This window comes from Ornithodoros turicata, chromosome 3 (assembly GCF_037126465.1).
Source record: "Ornithodoros turicata isolate Travis chromosome 3, ASM3712646v1, whole genome shotgun sequence".
NCBI classification, from domain to species: Eukaryota; Metazoa; Arthropoda; class Arachnida; order Ixodida; family Argasidae; genus Ornithodoros; species Ornithodoros turicata.
Genome location: NC_088203.1, coordinates 29,155,936 through 29,177,473, shown reverse-complemented (window position 1 = coordinate 29,177,473; position 21,538 = coordinate 29,155,936). Strand labels below are relative to the sequence as shown.

General features: G+C 48.2%; 2 protein-coding genes across 2 annotated transcripts in view; both read right to left on the bottom strand.

Annotated features, from left to right (window-relative positions):
- The window catches only part of LOC135390142 (ADP-ribosylation factor-like protein 13B), a 288,978-nt gene that overhangs the window by 41,139 nt on the left and 226,301 nt on the right, over positions 1-21,538 (bottom strand). The window contains exon 4 of the mRNA XM_064620132.1: positions 6,292-6,397. Within this exon, the coding sequence (XP_064476202.1) occupies positions 6,292-6,397 (106 nt within the window). The remainder of the gene's footprint in view (positions 1-6,291; positions 6,398-21,538) is intronic.
- LOC135387655 (very long chain fatty acid elongase 7-like) lies at positions 15,419-17,503 on the bottom strand. Its single transcript, XM_064616763.1, has one exon. The coding sequence runs from the start codon at positions 17,501-17,503 to the stop codon at positions 16,691-16,693; it is 813 nt and encodes a 270-aa protein (XP_064472833.1). The 3' UTR covers positions 15,419-16,690.

Sequence of the window (21,538 nt, the reverse complement as noted above, 5' to 3'; positions counted from 1 at the left end):
GGGACTTTTTTAGGGCAGTTCCCTTTGAAATATCGAGCGGTTTTCTTGGTGGATCTGACTAAGTTCGCTACGGGCTCTCTAATTCTGTAAAAAAAACGTGAGGTTGACTTGGGAAATTTTGAAGTTCAATTACAGAAATTCAATTTATTTTATTTAAAATCAAATGACAATATTTTTGCAAGATGGCAAATTGAGTTGCCACACAAGTGCCGTTTACCCCGTATTTTTCCGTCGCCCCGTTTTTTTATAAAGTCCGAATGACACGTTTTTTGAAACACCCTGTATATATTTACATGGGGAATAATGTGCACGAGCTTTGCTTTCTACTTCACAGCCGTATGCGTTTGCGTGTGTTTGTAGTACGTGTGTGTGTGTATGTGAAAAACTTTTCTTCCCTCCAAATGTGATTTTTCTAGTTTCCTCCTCTACAAATGCCTAGGTGTGATTTAAAACAATGATGGCACTCATGCAGACTCTCATAGGGGTATAGAGCTGTTCCCCTAAAAGTTTTGGCATATAGCCCTTTGTTGAGGACAATTTTTTATACCTGCAAGCGGGGTATAAAATAATACCTAAGAAGGGCTAAGTTATTGAGCAGGCGATCTATACCTCTAAAGGTATAGATTTTGCTCTGGGTGTACAAATGGTTCCGAGACTGCCGTACATCAGTGCAGGACGATCCCGGCCGGGGCGGCTTAGAGCCCAGTGTCAGAGTTCCTGAGAACATCCAACTTGTGGTGCGCCTGATCCTCAATGACCGACGGATAACATATCTCGAACTTGCTCGAAAGACGGACGTTTCTGTGGGAACGTTGAACACTATCATTCATGATTTCTCCAGTTTCGGAAAGTTAGTGCCCGTCGGGTCCCGAGGCAGCTCTCCGTGTTTGACCGGCAGTCTGGAAATCTCCGAAGAGCTAAGGTACCGTTTCGACAGTGAAGGACAGCCGTTCCTCGATCGGATCATCACGCGCGATGGAACGTGGGTGCACCATTTCACTCCTGAGTCTAAACGCGCATCAAAACAGTGGAAGCATCCGGGCTCGCCAGCTTCCAAGAAGTTCCGAAGCACCCCGTCTGCGGGTAAGGTCATGGCCACGGTTTTTCTAGGACAAGGCTGGCATTGTTCATGTTGATTTTCTGCCCAGTGGTACCACCACCAATAGTGAATATTACTGCCAGGTTCTCAGGGATGTGCATAAGGCGCTGAAGCAAAAGCGGCCGGGCCTCATCACCAAAGGAGTCCTCCTCCTACAGGACAATGGACGCCCTCATACAGCGCATCTCACGACGCGCACATTACAGGAACTTGACTGGGAGGTGCTGCCACATCATCCTTACAGTCCAGACCTCGCCCCCAGAGATTTCCATCTCTTCGGTCCACTGAAGGCGTTCCTTGGGAGCCGCCACTTCAGCTGTGACGACGAGGTTAAGAATGCGGTCCGATCATGGCTGCTACGCGCCGGTAAGGATTTCTACGCTGCTGGCATCCAAGCCCTCGTGAAACGCTGGGACAAGTGCATTAGTGCAGCTGGAGATTACGTTGAAAAATAAAACTAATTTCTCGCCTGTAACTTCATTTTACTTTTGCGAAAAATAAAAAGTCACGGTTTGACTTGGACACCCGTCGTACTTAGGAAACCCGCTGCTCGGCCATTTTGAGACCGGGCGAGAAATGTACCAGCCTGCAAATTTAGGCGCTCGGAAAGCGCCACGCGAACATGCGAGATTGCTTCGATTTGACCAAGCGAACATGACTGCTCGGGATCTGGCAAAAATTAAGTTGCCACGAAATGACCATTTCGTGAATTCGCCATTACACATCGGACTGAGCCGCGTAGCCAAACAAATTCGAAAGCGAAACTGAGCAACACAGCAAAATTGAACAGGTATTTCGTATTCGCGACTCCAGCGAACTATAGGTGGCGCACGCCGAACCTGGACTCGAGGGTTGCCACTTCCACCACTAGGTGGCTACGGCTTCGCTGGAGTCGCGAATGTCCTTCCTCCTCGTTGCTTCACTCAGTTGTGTTGGGTTTGAGGTACGGCGGTGCTTGATTTCACCAGCTGAAGTAACACCGATGGTTCATCCGGTACTTCGGATGCTAAATGTATAATTATGCCATCTAACATTAAACAGCGCGCACGCTCAGTGTTGGATTGACTCAGCCCCGTTGGACCAAACGGCGCCTTCCTGAACGATATGAATATACATATGTGGTCAGAAAGGACAAGAAACGCCACTAGTCGTGTTTTATTGTTTCTTCTTCCTTTTGGCAGTTGTAGGCTTCCTTGTACGCGTTTTTGTCGCCCAGCAACCCCAAGTTTTCATTGTGGGCTGTGAAGATAACGGCCAGTCCCTGAGCAGAATGTAACAGGGTGTATACGATGAGTGAACATGGAGAGTACAGTATGTTACCGAAACGTTGCTACCGAATTGCCGAGTGTTCCTATGAATCACTGCTGTGTCGGCAACAACAACAAATGCACTTTTGTGTTATTTTAGAGTCGTAAGGATGTGCTTGATTTTAACCCATGGCAATCAGCTCAAAATTCACTTTCCTGAACCGCCTGATATGTTTCCTGATATGTTGGGCTGCTGCAAAAGTGAACCCGAACCTAACTAATATGCCTGAAGGTGAAAAGGAATCGAACTGAAGAGAACCGAGAACTGAAGAAGAAGAAACGGTTCTGATCCCTGCCTATACAAGTGATCTGTGATTTCGGGTGGCGCATATCAAAGCTGCATTCCCAGTTCCAGGATGACGCATGTGGTCCTATGGCACTGGCAAGTACGCTTAAAGGAGCAGTGCCCTTGATCGCCTGGTCATACTGACCTGCATGCGGTCGTACAGGACAGGACCATGCATGGAGCGAAGTGCAAGCGGGCGGAGCTGAACGTAGTAATCAAGAAGCGGATATATGGGTACGATTCAAAACAACAACAACAGATATATTCTAATGATGAAGTGGGGAGGTTTTCCACTCTAGGGGTGGAACGCCCGTAGCTAGGGGGTCTGATATCAGTGGTGACAATGATGAGTGATGACGATGATGAGCGATGACGACGAGAGATGACGGGAATGACGGGAATTATCGGAGCGGCGATGGCGATCGTAATCGTGATTGTGGGAATGTCCAAGAGCACTGTTGGGGTCACAATGAGCCCTTTAGGCCTGCCGCCTCAAAAAAGCCAACTACACGACGTAAAGCCGCCCTGGAGTGGGCCGCGGTGTCCCAAGGAGGATGCTCGACAAGTTGAAGGGGCAGCAGCCAAGGGTGGCAAGCTGTGACTGCACTGTACGCCTCTCGTTGATATAGCTCCGACAGCGGAGGAGTATGTGTTCTACGTTGGCAAGTACACCACACTCGTTGCACATAGGGCTAGCCTCACATCCTAGCTGGTAGCGATAGAACGGAGTGAAGGCCACATTCAGACGTAGCCTGTGGATGAGCGACTTCGGGGGACGGGGAAGCTTTGCAGGCAGCCGGTATGACAGCGTTGGGTCTACACTTCCCAAAGATGACCTAGTTGGAATGTCGTGTTGCCACAGTAGGGAAGGCCAGGAATCGGAAGGGGAGGGATCTTTTGTCTCCTCTCGAGAGTATAATGGGCACAGAAGGCCGTTGTTGATGTGCAGCGGCAGCGGCAGCGTCGGCCTCGTGGTTCCCATTTATTCCGCAATGCCTAGGAACCCACTGAAAGGCAACGGAGTGGGAGCGATCTTGAAGGGACTTCAGGGCGCACAGGATATCTGTCACCACTGAGGAAAGGGAACCGCGGATGCCCATGTTTTTAATACACAGGAAAGCTGCATTGGAGTCGGTATAGATTACCCAGTTCCGCGGTTCACAGTCTTCCGCATATGTCAAGAACAACAAGATAGCATAAAGTTCATCGGATATCGATGAGCTACGGTGAGACAGACGACACCCACGTGTAACGGACTCTGATGGAATGACAAAGGCTGAAAATGAAGTGTCCCTGGAGAACGATCCATCCGTGTATACAGCGGTACCGTTGCAATATTGAGCCTCTATGAAGTCAAGGGTAAGTTGCCTAAGGAGAACATCAGGATAGCTCTTTTTGTTGTTCTTGAGGCCGGGGATGGAGACAGTGACAAGCGGCAATGGCAACGTCCATGGAGGCACTTTGGGTGCCGTCGGGTCGACTATGAATTTGGGGATATGAGGTCTGAATGATGTCATAGCAGCATGAACCGTCGCGTTCCGTCTAGCGTGAAGCTTGCGAATCAGAGAGCGACGGTTATGATGGGCACGTAGACGCAGATAGTGGCGTGCAGTTTCCCGAGTACGGAGAACCTCAATGGGGATGTCCCTGGCCTCAGCCACTACTAGGCGGGTTTCAGCGCCTCGCGGGACCCCGAGACATACCCGAAGGCTTCGCGCGAACAGGGCTCGAATCATTTGTGCCAGTGTACCGATTCAAAAAGAATCCTTCTACAAATCAAAATCTCGCCGAGTAGTACAGGTAGGTCTTTTCTTCAGAGAGAGGAAGATCTGCAACAGTGCTTAAAAATTAGGATAAGCGGCTATAGGTGTTCCTCTTGACGAACCGAGTACTGTTCGTGCAAGGCACCAGACTACGCATCCTCGGAGAAGGCACTGCTGACATGGTTGAATGGTGTGAGAGCTAGAGGAGCTGTAACCAACGATGCCATGCTTACAGAAAAAGCGACGGTCCGTGGAACTAGACTGCGAAGACCAAGCATGCGAACGTTCTTCCATTAGTGCAAGGGATAGGCCAGTGAAGCGCTCGCCTTGAGCATATCGAAATCAACCTCCTCTCAGAGTACCCGCACAAATAGTAATCGGAGTCAGCCAAGTTTCTGGTCATTGTGTGTTTGGTCATCCTGAGTGGAATCCAGTTACAAAGATACGGAGGACTAAAAGCCATGCGTTCCTTGCTCTATACGGAAAACCAAATACTACGACAATTAGTTGGAGCAAGTACGTCGTTTATGTGTGTTGGTATAGGTAATTTTCTAAATAACGACACACACCATTTGTGGTGAAGCACCATCTCATTTTTTTTGTCTTTTTCTGCACTACTTTACACAACTGTACTACTGCTGTGTGTACTGTACACAACTGTTTTCCCCTACTGAACACTCCAGGGGACTGCGAGGTCGCTGTAAATCCTCTCCAGGTCCTGTCATAACAATGAAGTGTGCATATCCGCATGATGTAACTATGTCGAAATGTGATTCCGTGTGCTTAATGGCGGTTCTGATGTGATCAGCGCAATTGCCGTCCGCACAGCATTCCATGCACAAGAGGGTGGTGTTGTAGTGTGTTCATTCACCGAGCTCGTTGCCTGTCGACATAAAGCTGTCGAGGTCGCGCGTCCTGGCGCGGACTTCACAGGTAGCTGTGTGCACATCTACCATGAAGCTAGAGATGAAAACCTACGCACTAGTTCATGAAACACGGACTTGTTTCATGCACTGACTTCGTTACGTTCCCACTGAAAGGCAATGTTCACAATGTACTACTTGCGACACACTTGTCTGTACTCTCCAGTTCGTCACTAAACAGTTCCCTGTCGGTGGTACCACGCGATCACCCGTGGTATCAAGGAGCTATGCCCAAATCGTTTCCCTGCGAGAGGCGCTGCAGTCCCACTCCTCCTACAAGGCCTCCAGTCGGGAGATGTAATCGCGGGCGTTGCCTGCCTGTAGTGCCCGTACTGTCTGTACTGTCAGATGGCCTCCCCTCAGAATCGATTTGGGACATGGTGGAGATTTGTCGTGCGCACCACCACCGACAGGGGATCATTCCGCCACGCGTTGAAGATTACAGACAAGTGTGTCGGAAGCAGTACATCGTGTAACCGTCTGATTGGAACCTTGCTTACAAGAGAGAACATATTGAGTGCTCCCAAATTAAGTGAATAATAAGTCATCAGAACTGCCTCGACAAACGAAACGCAAATGATTGAGCTTTCACTCTGCTTCTGCTATGCATATTGCCTTTTGAAGACGGTGCTCATGTCCATTTATTCGCTTAGCGTAAGCTCGTGTGAATGTGGATAGCTCAGCTAGCAGGTATCTTATTAGTGCAGTTCTCAGCACACGGTCCTTCAAGATAAGGTAGATATTTCTCCATGCTTAGACGAGAGCCCGATCACGTGGTTTACTTGGACACCCTGAAGAAGTAAGGGACATAAGCTAAGTGCCAGAAACAAGTTTTCTTGCACCTTTCCTCCCTCATTTGTACTGAGTTGCTGACCCGTTAGAACTCTACCTCTCAGTGCCATTTAAAGCTCACCACTTTTGTTGGACACTTGTGAGTATTCACTATGGACTCCAGGTTGAGCATGGCGCAGAGATCACCCTCGTCCACAGCGCCTTCCTTGTCTTGCTTATTGAACAACCTGTAAAATATGTTGCGAGTTAATTTGATGCTGACAGGAACCATTGAAACATGCGCAGTGCATCAAATCAAATTGATTGCAGTTGGACGTCCTGCTTTCAACCACATTTTAGCTCCAATTGAAAGTTTATTTATTTATTTGTACATACTTCAGCATCAATTGCGCATATCACAGGAGCAGGTATACGCATTCTACATTGCACATTCTGCAAGTCATTTAAGGAGAGGTTCACTTGTTGTGTTCGCTTGTCAGATAGCTTACCCACTCAGTGAGAACATTGAAAGCAGCTGTAGTATTTGAACACACCAGTCTTTTACCAAAAAAAGAGGTAAGAACTCCTATCTGCAGCTATTTAGGTACGGGTGTAATAGGTGAGTTATTGTTCTTCTACGCTTCGTAATTATATTTACAAGATCTTGTTCAATGCTTCTCCTCGATAACGGGTGCGGCGTGAATACAAAAACGCACTTTTTTCGGATATGGGCGAGTAGACGTACCGCCATCTATTCATTCTTACGCCATTTGAAGAACTGTAGCACCCAATCAGACGCCAACGCGGAGGTACATGCGGAGGTACGGAGAGCAGTCTAGAAGCAGCGAGAAAAAGTGACTAACTTGCGCGTGTTGGTAATATTGCCTAAATGCTTGACAGGCAATGTGGGACCGGGCAATATACTTCTGGGCATCATTCGTTTGACCGCCTTGTTTTCTACAATGTGGTGCAATTCAGTTTATTTCTGCCTGTGACGACGACGATGACGACGAACGCGCACAGCGTAGGCACACAAAGCACTCCTATCCAATCTATAGCTCACCATATCCAATCTCCCTTGCGGATAAGCGCTATGCCGACCCATATTGGGCATTCCCAAAAATTTTATGTTTCACAGTGTTGTTACTGCGGCAAGGGAATATTTGCTTTAGTGCGTCTTATCTCACAGAATGCCTTACGCAGCAATCGTTCAACGTCCGGGATGACCTATATTTGCACATGAAAACTAAATAAACAACCAGAGAGAAGACCTTGCGCGAGCGCTCGCGACTTTTGGCACAGATGGGCTGTACAACTTTTCAGCCGGCGCAAATCTGTGTTGCAGGAACAGCACGTGGTCGGCTCGCAACAGAAGAGCGTTTGTGATCCCCACAAAAATGTGCCTTTCCGCGTGGCGCGCTGCGAGCGACAGCGCAAAAGCTCGTGCACTTCGCCGCCATCTTGTCCACGGCCGTGACCACGCGCTCCCCATGCATTAGATTAGGCGCTTGGCACACCAGTCCTTCTAGCCCGCCATATAAGCGCCATCCAGCTCGAGGAGCAACAACAACAAAGCACGCGGGCACCTTTCTTCCTTTCTGCGATAAAGCCTAAAATGTGAAGATAAGAAGAAATGCGTGCTCACGTTGAAAACCAGTGACAAACCGACCGACCGCGGAACTGAGCCGAGGGAGCCGTGATCGAATTTGTTGGCCGTTCGGTGCCGACACAACCGGCGGGCTAGTTTGGTAGAGTCCATAGCCCTTTTAGAAACGTTTGCTTTTCTTTGTAGTTAAATCCATCACGGATTTAGGTACAATGAAAGGGTGTAAAATGTTTAAGGTACGCGTTATTTGGAATGATCAGGACTCTACAAACGAGTTTTGCATTTCATGTGGTATGTTGAACTTGAGGTACGATACTATCAAATAACGATACTCGATCCTTTCAAGAGCATACCTCTGACTAAGGCCGGTTTCACACACATGTTTTTTTTTTTCGGCCGTATGCTTCAAGAATACAACCTTTTGCAATAAAGCCGGTGAATGCTGTTGCTACTGAATGGTGTTGCTGTTGACCGCCTGAAAGTGTGCCTCTCCTCCACACCATCACTGCGTTCCTAAAATGCCCCGCCAATATGGACTCTTCGCAGGCCTCCTGTATGGGACCACATTCCAGGTCTTCTGGAGAAAAACTCTACCTCCTGTTGTTGCCCATCAACTTACGCTGGAGCACCTCACCTCAGCTTACTCTCAACGACTCCCTGTGTACACTGATGGATCAGTGCCTCAAGGCGGATCAACAGCAGCCTTTTTTATCCCACATTAAAACCTTGAAGTGCCGCACAAACTCCCCTACGAAACGTCGTTTACTGAGTCCAAGCCCTTCGGCATACTCACCGCGTTGAACCACATTGCTGCATCCACGCCTGGCGCTTGGACTGTGTTCGCGAACAGTAAGGCGGCGCTAAAAGTTCTGGCAAATTATTCTACCAGAACAATCGGCGGCCTAAACACCATGATAGTCGCAACATACACGTGACTTCTATCTTCGGGTCATAGCCTGTGTTCCCAATGGGTACCCAGTCACATCGGCCTGCACGGAAACACCCGCGGAGACGCCTTAGCACGTCGGGCACATGGGGACGTCACCTTCAATAACTGTTTACTATCACTTTCAGCCTCAGCATGTCAGTTACAGATGCGCCGACTCTGTCACAGCGGCACTCAGCAGTTTCAAGAGGACGCTGTTCGACTGAACGATCATCTCCGGTCTATCGACCCGGCGATGGATTTCATTGCTACACACCACTGCTCGCGTAGAAAAACGTCCATTCTACACCGACTACGACTTAATGTTGCCAGGACATCTCTGCTTGCCTGTAAAATGGGCCTTCTCCACTCGCCCAAATGCCCCACTTGCGCTGTTGAAGCTGATATTCAACATCTTCTCCTCGGCTGTCACAGATTCAACACCCTCGAGCCACACTCAGACGACGCCTACTCGAGCTGCGGTGCACAGACTTTTCTCTGGCCACTCTGCTCGGCCCAGTACGACATCCCACACAGCGGTCTGTGATCAAACCAGTTTTTACTTTCTTGAGCGATGCAGGTCTCATGAACAGCCTGCGAACCCAAGTCGTGCCATCGAATTCTTCAGTGCCCCACTCTCACCCTCAACGCATTAACCTCATCTTTTTTTTTAAGTCATCGTTTTCTCTAATCCATCTCATCCTTCGTTCACCGCTTGTTAGTAGTCTTTTTTTAAAGTCATATTTGTCTCTAATCTACATCACCCTCTTTCACCGTTTGTTAGTCTATCCTTTATTTCCTAATTCTTTTCTCTTCTTTTAATTTATTTTATTCTTCTTTTGTTTATTTAACTTTTTCTTTATTGATTTTATTCCTGTATTTAGTTATATTTTTTCTTTGCGGAATAGCAAGCCGACGACCCGTTTGTCTGACTTTTCCTCCCAGTTTTTTTCTTCTTTTGCTTTAATACCTATACCCACACCCCTCCGGTGAATGATTTCAGAAGAAAAAGGCGTGTGCATTATTCAGGGCAGTCGCCTTACTGCATTCGGTCTAGTCCCCGTCCATGGCAATGTACTGTTGAGAGCGGTCCTGGAAACAGAGGGCAAGTCGTCTTTCCTGACGGTGTTCAGCATCCTCGTCAAACGGAGCTGAATGGCAGATGCGTCGGCAAATCTGTTGCCTTCTAGGGCGATTTCAGTCGTGGGAACAAAGAAATCTGGTGCAGCCAAATCAGGTGAGTATTGGAGCTGCGGATCTGACAAAACCCCTCTTCGGCCAAAATAGTGGTACCGTGATGTTACAAGTAAGGTTTGTCTGCACAGTGTGGCGACATGTTGCGCGTGCCGCAGGGTAGGACTGCGGATAATTTGGACCACCTGGGGTTCTTTTCACGTTGATGCGTTCCTTCCCCCAAATTGAAGACACACAAAGCAGGTCCCCCAAACTCACCTCGGAAAAGCGTGCAACGAAGAAGGCCGCCACTAGATACCCCACTGTTGGCGTTCCGGATCACTTCAGCGCGCTAAGTTTAGCGGCAAAATGTTTTTGTTGTTTCTGCGAATGAATCTAGTCTTTATATGTCCAAATAAAACGCGTATAACAACTTTCTCTGTCGTGTTTCACTTTTTGGTCCCGTTTTTAAACGTGTTGAGCGATCGGAAGGATCTAGTGCACGGCTGCGTGCACCACATAGCGTACCTGTCGTACCAGGCGCCGCAGGCGCTGCAGTCGTCCACTTCTCCTTCGGTGACTTGGCCTGGCTTGGATTGTGCTTCAACTGGATCTTTAGCGCGCTACAATCCACGCAAGCCAACGTCTGGTAACAATGGGGTATCTAAGGGCGGCCTCCGGCATTGCACGCATCGGGATACGAACAAATACATGGGAAAATGGCGACCTTGGGGGACCTGACACAAAGAGGTCCAGAATCTTGATTTTGATGAAAGGCGTAAACTCTGGCAGACATGAAGAGGACCCAGAACAGACAAGAGGACCACAAGCTCTCGTGCTCCCCGGATTTGTTGGCTTCCGGGTACAAGCCGGATGACATTTGCCCGTGCCCGACGATGACGGTGCCGATTTGCAGTAGTCGGGGGCCGACGGTAGCGACACAGTCGTGACAACGTGCGCCGAAAATCTCCTATACACGGTTCTGGAAGCAATGTTTATTTCCCCCACATTGCTACCGCCCACGGCCGGGATCGAACGCGCGATCTTGAGCTCAGCAAGCGCGCACGCTACCGATTGAGCTACCGAGGATAGCCGAGGACAGCACCTGATGCACAACTATGGCTGTATGGAGTGGGAACCGTGTCGTGGAGGAGGAACAACTCCTGACGTACTGAGGACGTCGACGACGCAGTCTCGCCCTTCTCGAAAACGTTTAAACCATTCATACACTAACTTCAAGGGCACGGCATCATCCCTGCACACTTGCTTCACCGTAGCATAAGTTTCTTTCTCAGATTTCCCCAAGTTTCAAGCACAACGGTAAATTGGTTATTTGCTCCATTTTGCACTGGACTGCTTTTTTTCAACGCCCACTCATAACACACGCTGTTGCGCTGTTAGCTTGTAACGACCGTAACGACGATGAAGCGATTAAGCCCCCGGGTAGCTGCGCATCGTTCGGAATTTGCAAACCAGGGGTCGCTCAGCGAGCGATATACACCTGGGAGGGTGACTGAGCACTCCTCAATGCCACAGTGCAAGCCAGTGTGTTATAATGAGGGAAGAAAAGCCATTAAAGAAACAAGTAAATGACACTAGACGTGATTGAAATTCAAAATTACAGATTAAGATGGCTTCTATGGCTGCACGGAGAGAAACAGATACTCATGGAACGATCTGACAGCACCAGAGGACACGTGTTTCGCCGTGTTTGCGACTCGTCAGCTCTGGGTAGCTGCGCATTGTTCGGAATTTGCAAACCAGGGGTCGCTCAGCGAGCGATATGCACCTGGGAGGATGACTGAGCACTCCTCAATGCCACAGTGCAAGCCAGTGAATTATAACGAGAGGAAAAAAAGACATTAAAGAAACGAGTAAATGACACCGACAGGAAGGCGACAAAATTCACGCAAAAACGCGCTCTACGGTGCTTTTGCGATTTTTTATCACGCGAAAGGGCGGTAGTAGATATCAGCGTATGCCACACAGTTACAGTCCAGTACGTAGAGAACTGGTAGAAAAAATTTCGTCCCCGTCACTTGTACGTAGGGCGCATAGGGTTGTCTCAAACTTCGGCGCGAGTGCTCCATCGTGGGCTCCGATAAGGCACCGTCGTGTGCACTTAAATTTTTTTCTCGGCATCTGTTCCGATTTGAAGTTCGAGACTTGTGCCAATGTTCATCACGAGTATGTGGCTTTCACGCACAAAAAAAGTAGATAGCAAAATCGAAGGACCTCGACGGACGGGCTAAGGATGGGAAAAGGTTAGCCAGCTGTAGCACTCGAACCCACATCTTCTGTGTGTGGGTTTGAGTCCTACAGCTGGCTAACATTTTCAGTGACTTCCTTCTTTCATCATTAATTTCTTGAGTACTTGAGGCTTTGTTTGTATTTGTCCTTTCTGTGTGTTCCTGCCTCAGAATATCAATTCCCATATTGTCCATCATAAAGAACGTATTTTGCCAGCGTAAACTCTACGGTGCTTCCTCCGCGATGTGGTAGCCCATTGCTCTTTAGTTTATGTACATAGCATCGGCTCAGTGTGTCATAATGCCGGGTCGTCGTCGCATCTTTCGAAGTGCTCAACAACAACAACATTATTTTCGACCTTGGAGAGTTTTACGACAACACTACGAGACCTCATGTACAAAACTGAGGATTATCGGATGAAAATAATTACCGAGGTCAAAAGACGCAGGAAAAGGTGTACAGAAACAGTAAACGATTCGTTTAGAAACGAGAGCAGACGACGAACCGAGGAGAGAACGGTGAGGAGGATAGGAGAGGAGATCGGTCTGCGTATGCGCACTCCACTCCCGCGCTGGGATCCGAGAAACACTGTGAATGGCTCCTGGAGATCACGTGGTTTGGAGGACCTCCTAGACCACTGCGGCTATCGAAGCTTCTGTCGGCATTGCGTTACGTTCACACTAAATCAGTCAACGCCGCGAAAGTCCTGAACGACGGAGACGCCGGTCAACTTGTCTCGTTCACATAGCAATCCGTGAAACCTGCGGAGGCCGCGAAGGTCTCAAAAGCCGCCACGCGAGAGTTCAGATTGCTTCTAGTTTTGCTGCGGGGGGGGGGGGGGGGATAGCTTGCCGTTGTTGGCCACACGAGTGGTTATCGTCACGACTATAACCAATAAGAAAGGGGAAAGGGGGACTTTTGCAGGGAGCACCGGGAAAGTCGCGAGTGTGGACCAGTCAGCGCGCTCCACGAGCGAGAATGCTGGGCAGGAAGAGCAGCGGCGTGGACAACAAACATGGTGGATGCGTAACCTGGCCTACGAAATTAAATTATAATCAAGGCCGCCCTAAAGCAGCGCTAAATGTTGTATGACACGAAACCACGTGCATGAAACGCAAGGTGAAGAGAAACGTAAATATGAAGACCGGCTCATTGCAGCTGTTGAGAGAAGAGGATGAAGAAAGTGTGTCGACTGTGTGAACCTACGACGGCGTGAACGACCTACTAGATTATAACAACCATGTCATAATCGGCAACCTTATGAGAAGCCCGTCCGCACGATCCTTTAGGAGCGCTACACAACGGCTCGTGAGATGTATATCATGATTGGACAACGGAAGTTTGGATTTTGAACGCGCAGAAGCAGACTACCGTAGCAGACGACAACAACAGCTCTCATGAAAACGCGTAGAGTAATCAATTTTACAAAGAAGCCTCTTGCCTGGGACATCCAGCGCTTGTAGAAAAATACTAAGGTAAGCAGAAGTACAAAGTATTGTAGAAATTGAGGAAGCAATAACCGGGCCGACGAGTAGCGCCACTGCTAGCCTCCAAACGCGGCGCTGGGAAGGGGTACCTTTACATGGTCGGTATAAGCTAGTATAGGACGTGGTGAAGACATATGTGGATTCATGTCGTCTGCTGCTCGCAGCGAGCATTGCCTTTCACGTCGATGTATAAAATACAATAAATACACAGCCGACTTACCCTATAAAAGTCTACCTCTCCGGCATGCCGTGCTCAGCAATTACTAGACGCATGCAGGTAGCACATTGTGTTGTCTACATATAAAGCTCATAAGGACATTGAATCACGGTAAATTTCGAAGTTATTGTGCACCGCAGCGCAATGTTGTAACGCGAAACGTACGGTTCCCGTACAATCAAGATGGCGGTGTTGCGAAGAGCAGTGGAGACGCTGCTCCCCAGGCGGCGACGTACGTATCGCATATGCTGCCAGCGGGATGTAACTGCGGCTTTCATTCCGCGTATTTTGCTCTCGAAATGAGCAACGAAATTGTCGACGTTATTAGCAGACGACAACGAAAAGGGGGTATCGTATCGTCTGCTTACTACGTACAAACACAGTGAAATAACATAACGACATAACTACGACCAGGCGCGGATCTACGGGGGGGGGGGGGGGGGTCCAGGGGTCCGGACCCCCCTAATTACATACTTGAACATAGGGTTCAATGGACCAATCCCAGCATGCACCTGGAACTTGTCCATAGCGGACCCCACCCTCCCCTCGGAGAAATCCTACATCCGTCCCCGACTACGACAGTGAAATAACATAACGCGTAGACGTCTCTGCATAAGTGACACGCGACACGTAGTCCTCTGGGGAGCAGCGCCTCCACTGCCCTTCGCAGCACCGCCATTTTGGTCACTTATACTATGGGAATCGCACCTTTCGCGTTATATGTACACAACACAATGTGCCACCTGCATTGAGTACTATAGGCAAGCTTGGCAGGCCGGCGCGGGTAGACTTTTATAGGGTAAGACCCTGCATGGTTTGCAACTGTTATCTTGATTTATCACAACGACATTTTACGTATATTACACGTGCGTAGCATAAGTATAGGTCGAAAAATTAAACTGATCAGTTTTTGAAGTGGAGGAGGGTAGCGTAATCAAACGGATCCCCGAATGCCGTAAAAGCCGTGAATGAATTCCCCGCGTTTGCGACTTGCAACGTCGTATAATGTGAACATAGCATATGACGTCTAACGAAACCCCAGGCCTCGCGATATTTCACAGCTGACATTCCATCTCAGCTTGCAAGACCAACGCTTTTTCTCCGGATGCCAGAAAATATATCTTGTCAGGATGTTGCGCTGATTCATCAGATGCGGCTTTTCGCTTCTCCTCCTCAGGTGCGTTATCGTTACTACAGGTGGACTTTCCGAGCTGCTGTCACCGTGTCGGCTTGGGAAATTCGGAACGCATCCTTCTGCATGGCATGTGCTACGAGCCTTCCAGAACTACACTATATAACAGCGTTTTTAGATCAACAAAGTTTTCGCCCTGTCAGCACTCGATTGGTTGGTCGGGACGAGGTTGGTTGGCCCATGGCCACATCCAACTCGCTAACGCCCTACCCTAAAAGTATACTCTTCACCTTCCTGGCCACTGTAGTATTTGATAACTATTGTAGAACTTTAGTCCTCACTATGAAGACCATATATATCTTCACCAGATTACCGCGATAGATCGAACACTCCACTCATTGTACTAAATAGTACATTGTTATTGTTGTTCAACGCATGCAGGGAGTCATTGTACTAGAGATCTATGCACGACGATGGTATGTTGTTAGGGTTGAGGAAACATTTATTACCTGTGTTCACTCAACAACTATGTACACCTGGAGGGCTCAAAGAAACATATTTGTACAATAATGTATAACTAGTGAATCTCTCTCTCTCTCACACACACACACACACAGATACACACACACAAGCTGCAATTAAGCTGGTTACAAAACAGCCTATGAGATCATCCTATGGTGATCTATGGCAATCGTCAACACCATCAGCCAGCATTGTTGCGAACGCAATTGGGGACAGAATGTACGATAAACGCAATGCACGGTACAGATAAAAGCAAGACGGTGTTTGCCATGGATGGATGTATACAACAGTGCCTGCATGGATGAGATGGAGTAGGATTACATCGAAAACAATGGCACCCTAAACAACACCCTAAACTACTCCTTGTCACTAAAGTTTCTGGTTGCGGAACTAAATGTGCCGTTATCTTGATGCTAGCACAAAAGGAACGGGCTGTGTCGGTTGTGTCGTTCGTGATTTTTGATCGATAAAAAAAGAAAAGAAAAGCCGTAATGGAAGCTTTATTTCTGCTTCCTAAGGATGCCGACAGGCGCAAGGCTCTAGTTGGTCTCTTCAAGCGATTCGTCCAATACTCACAGGATTTTGAGTTGAGCATTTGAGTAGACCAATTCCAGTTCTCACAGCATTGTCGCGCGGGGGAGCCGTGACTCCATCTAAAAACAGCAGCGTGCCAACACAAACAAAATACGTCATGTTCATGCAAGCGGTCTAAGTCGGAGCAACGCCACCTCGATACAGAAGGCCTGCTTATTACCTTCTCTCCCTCCTTCGCAACGTGGACATACACAGTCTAATTCCGCAGCTACTGCCGCGAATCGCCGTTTTGAGAAATCAAGAACGCGCAAATAATTGCACCTAACTTAGAACATGTAGACTTGAATGTGTAGACAAAAAGTGAAACACGCTTTCTAGAAAATCATTCTGGAGAAAGGTACGGGACCGTTTTGCGCTTTGTTTTAAAGTTTTTTCCATTTAGTACGCGGAGACTTTCAATCATTACTAGCAGACGACGGTGGTTCGCCTCCATGCCTACGGCCACTGAAAGCGCGTTCGTGATTGGCTAGCGCTGTTGAAAATACTATCCCGATTGGCTGACTCTCAGTTGTTATGTCACGTCGACGAGTGAGCAGGATTTCTCTCTCAATGTGGTGTTGGTCGGAGTCGATTCCTGTAACGTCGAAGTGCAATAAAATACCTTCTTTCCGCGCTGTCTGATCCCTAGTACAATTTTACTGGGCTTTCTTCAGCCGCTCGTCTCTCTTTTTGTAGGACTTCAAATAAAAGTTCATGAACATCACTATAAAGAATGCGCCTTGCGACACCAGAAGATAAACGTGAACGCGTGGATACCCACAGTCTTTGAACAGTGGGATCGCGGTGTGAACCATAACCACGAAAAACTGCGTAATTTGCATCTGGGTTAGGTACTTCTTCCACCATAGATGCTTCTGTACCGCGGGACCCAGAAGTGACAGAAAGTAATAGGAGTACATGACAACATGAATGAAACTGTTGATACACAAGCTCAAGATCACTTGTCCGTCCGGACCGCATGCCAGTCCGAACCACCCATCGAAAACGACTATACAATGATGGGCCACGTGAAGGAATGACACGTGTGAATCTTTCTTGCGAAGCACAAAGAAGACTGTGTCCAAGAAATCAGCCACTCTCACCCAGAGGTACCACCAACAGAGATTCAAGACTTCTACCGTCGTGTCGTCCTTCGCAGAGTAGTCAATGCCTTGACAAAACCAACTGTAACCACCTCCCACGTATGTCCTCTTCAAGAAGTTGATCAGGAAGTAAACATTGGACAGCACCATTGCCAGATTGTAGACTAGGATGAAAGGCTTGATAGAGTCCAATGGCTTCCGGTTCTTCATGTAGCGTGGCCCCGCGCTTTTGACGAAGTACACATAGCTTAGAAGGAGGGTGCACAGAAAAGGAACGTTTCCTGATAACCACCATCCTTGTATTCGTGGATCACGAAGGAACAAGGGTCGTTCTGCAGACACCTTTGTCAGTACCGCCGACTCCATGTGGATGGATTCAATAGAGATTTTGAGCCGTCGTCGTACATTTTATAATGCTGGATCGAACTTCCTCGCGCACACTCTCGAATACAATCATTTGATTGGATGTTTGTTTTCCTGTAAGTATATGACGCAGTTTAAAGGCGCCTTGTATGTCGAATTTCCCTATAACTGAGGCCCGTGTATGACCTTGGTCAAGTGGCCCCGTCATGTAGGTGCGCCCGCAATTACTTTTTTTAAAGGAAGTGTTGCATAATGACGGAATGGCTTGCGTAAATGACTATCATCTGTAATTGTCATTTGCGGAGTTGGGAGTGGACACGGAAACGTATTTCTCCTTAACCCCGTGCGGCACTCAAGGCTGTATGCACGCACGCGCCGCTTGAAAAAGACAGAATCGCTACAACGGACGACAGGAACGTTTGGTCTAAGTTGTTGATTCGCCTGCATGCAGAACCGCTTATGGAACCGGGATAGTTTGGCCGTAGGAGGAGCACATACCTTGAGGCACGTCATAAATTTATATTTTTATATCTCCCATAAAACTGCTTTTAGTGACGTCTTTAGTAGCCAGGTGCCTTTAGTAGACGTCTTTAGTAGCCTTTAGCGCGAGAAAGGGGAAATTACCATCTGCATGGCCGAGTGGGCCAAGGCGTCTCGCTCGTTGGTGTCGTGTTGACTGGGAGGTGGTGGGTTCGAATCCTACCACCGGCTGTGCTATCGGAGGTTTGCCCTGGGTTTCCCGAAGACTTTCGAGACGAATGTCGGTACCGTTCCCCCTGAAGTCGGCCCAGGATGCATACTAACCCCCCACTCCTTCCTGCTGTCCTCTCTCCATCTGTACGCCGCTCATAGCACCAGCTGCTTCGCGGCGCTAACACGAATTAAAAAAAAATAACAGAAGGAGAAATTGATGAACACTTGCAAATAGCGTCCACGCTGATGAAGCGGTATAGTACTGCTACTGTCTGTTCCCAGAACCGCTTTTTTCATACCAACAGTGACCTCAATATCCACCTCAAGGGAGCCAAATACTTTACATAGACGACGGTACTGAGCCGGTACACTCAGTACACAATGTGACTCGATCTCAAACCGTACTGAAGCTTGTCGAAAATAAGTCCTTGCTCTGTCCGAGCTCACAGCAGCGTACCAGCTAATCCACAACAGAGAGGCAATGTGTCACAACACAACTGCACTACGAGTTAGCAGGACTACATTTATTTTTCAAACCACGACCAATCATACAGGCACTGTTCTGCGTATGCTCCCTCTCCACTTCTCATGTTTCTCACTTATTTAATTTTTACTGCTCACGTGTAAAGCGAAATGTTGGGAGCTTAATTAATCACGTATCCAATAGAGCTGTACAACTGGCCTACTCGATTCCTGCTTCATTCCGTGGAAGATGGCAGGCCGCCGCAGGCCACTCACCTTTCAGAAAATACAGCAGTTGCTAGCCGAGGGCAGCCGCGTCGTTTGCTTGGAAACCCAGGGTTTGACAAGCGTCCGCACGGCAGAGGAGGCACAGCGGGTTTCGCCGCCGCGAAAATAGTGTCGCCGCTGGCATTTCCCGCCAGATTCCGGCTATTTACTTTCCATTGGCTCCGTTCCCCTACGTGACCTTTCTCGATCATGATTGGCTGAGGCTCATTTAACCGGTAGATTCTCCCGCGTTCGTTTCTCCGAGGCGCCGACCCGTCTGACCGTTGTGTAGCTGGCGTCTACGTATGTGAGCAGACCGTGATTTCGTTTCGTGGATTTTGAAGATGTTCGAGCCATGGACGAACGCCTGAATGAAAGGTAAGCGCACTCTTAAAAATGAACTTCACCGCATAGCACGCTCCTAGCCAACCATAATATCGAATGATATCGTTATCTGCCCTGATTTGTTGAAAACGGGAGGCGTACGCCTTTTTTGTGACAATTATGAGCATAAGTGTCACAAAAAAGGCGTACGCCTCCCGTTTTCAACAAATCAGGGCAGATAACGATATCATTCGATATTATGGTTGGCTAGGGGCGTGCTATGCGGTGAAGTTCATTTTTAAGAGTGCAGACAAATGCATGATGCATGTGTGCATGGAGGTACGCCTTGTCCCGTATTACATCACTTTCTGCCGGTTATCAGTCATGATCTGGTTGATGATTCTGCGTGGCGTTACTTGTTGCGCTTTGTTCCGCTATTTGAATGTGTCTGATGTTTAATACACTGGTGTGCATGAAAAGAAAAACAGCGTGCATCGCGTACGCAGGGCTCCTCGAATTTTGTCATTAGTCGGCATCAGGCGCGTAACGACAGCATGTCTTACAGAGCGTATTCTGTCAATTAACGTTGCCTGTGCTCGTGTTTACCATATCATTAACAGGTTCCTTTTTTTTTTTCATTCAGACACTGACAGCTGTTCGTGGCCCTGCGATCCGCGAGCATGTGGCCTCTGTCACCAGAAAATTCGACAGTTCTGCTGGGATGAAACGGATGGCTTCTGCGACTCATCACGTGCTATATATGTGTATAATAATACTATCTACTCTCCAAACCGAATAGGTTCCCTTAAGAATTGCATAATATGATAGTCACGCTTTCTGTTGCTCGGCCCTATTTATTCTGCAGTATTCTGTAATAATCGTGTAGATTTACTTGCATTCAAATGTTGCTTCTTGTTTATATGTTTACCGTGTCAATAAATTTGTACATGTGAATTCCTTCGTCTTCTGGATTTTCATTTTATTCTTCTCAATAATATTAGCAGATGGCCTGGCGAAGCGCGGAACGGGGGGGGGGGGGGCAGAGAATTCGAGTCAGAGGGTGTGGGGAGAGCACGCAGCGCACATGCGCAGTTCGATCAGCCAGCGCGCGCTTTTTGGCGCCGTTTTCCGGCTACTTTGTCGTGATTCGTTACGGATGATCACGTGGTCAAGGGGGGCGGTGGTTTTCGTGGTGAAACTGTGGAAGCTACAGCTGCACTCCACTGCGCACGGCGCCTCCTCTCTGATGCGCGGACACCGCGGCGCGCTAGCCGCGGCGCTCACAAGGACAACTGCGCTTCAACGTGTTGAGAACGACGCTGGAATCATACATACTATGTGTCCTCGTTAGACTGCTAGGTGAAAATTTGCGAAATCCATGATGCGGAGACCAGCGTGTCCTCGTTCGGGGATTGAGAGGCACTTGAACTCTTATGCTGACTTCTTTTATGTCCGAACCAATCCGTTGTGAACTGGTTACCGCTATTATTTTTTCCGGTTCTGCTCCGGTTCGGGTTCAACAGTGTCATGAAAATTTCCGTTTGGGTTCTGTTCGACACCCTAGTTCTGGCATTAAAATGTGATGAAGAGGCAATTATGGGTCACTGAAATGGTTGGCTATTCGTATGACGTGCACGGATTTCCATTTATCGTTTGCAAGCACAATCCATGTCGCGTTTTTATGTTGGTGGTGTCTTTCCGCAATTGCAGGCTCAATTCATCTTGTATTGTAGACTCTATGGGATGAGCCGCAGAAGATTGTGTACTCATCTTCCCAAACTTTTCCTAATCGTTTAGCCCTCTCATCGCCGTATCTTGCCTATTGCTATTCGGCGTCAAAAAATGAGACGAGTTCTAAAACTTTGCCACGTTGCTATCGCACCAAAGTGCAGCATCCCATCGAATACTCTCGAGAGCTGTGAGCACCGTTGGTTGTGCTTCACATTTAAGCCACCCCGCAGATCTCACCAATTCCCTCCCTATGAAAGCTCCAAATTATGGCGGGCCTACTCCATAGCCCGCCATACTCCATACTACTCTAGCCCGCCATACTCCAAATGCTAGAGTATAGAAACCTACTTCTTCTTCATCTTCTATTTCTTCGTATCTGTAGAAAAACGTGACCCGCATTTAGGCACATAGCTTGTTGTCTACCTAACTAACGAACTGCCGGTGGCGCATGATGGCACATTTATGCGTGCGAAATCTGCAGAAAAACGTGGAAGCCATACTCAGCTTAAAAAATAGATAGAGCAACGAAAACTTCGGCCTCCGTGCAGGGCAACATGGCGG

Bases quoted from the DNA above. Each gene is read 5' to 3' on its own strand.
- LOC135387655 (XM_064616763.1), bottom strand. From the start codon at position 17,503: ATGGAGTCGGCGGTACTGACAAAGGTGTCTGCAGAACGACCCTTGTTC.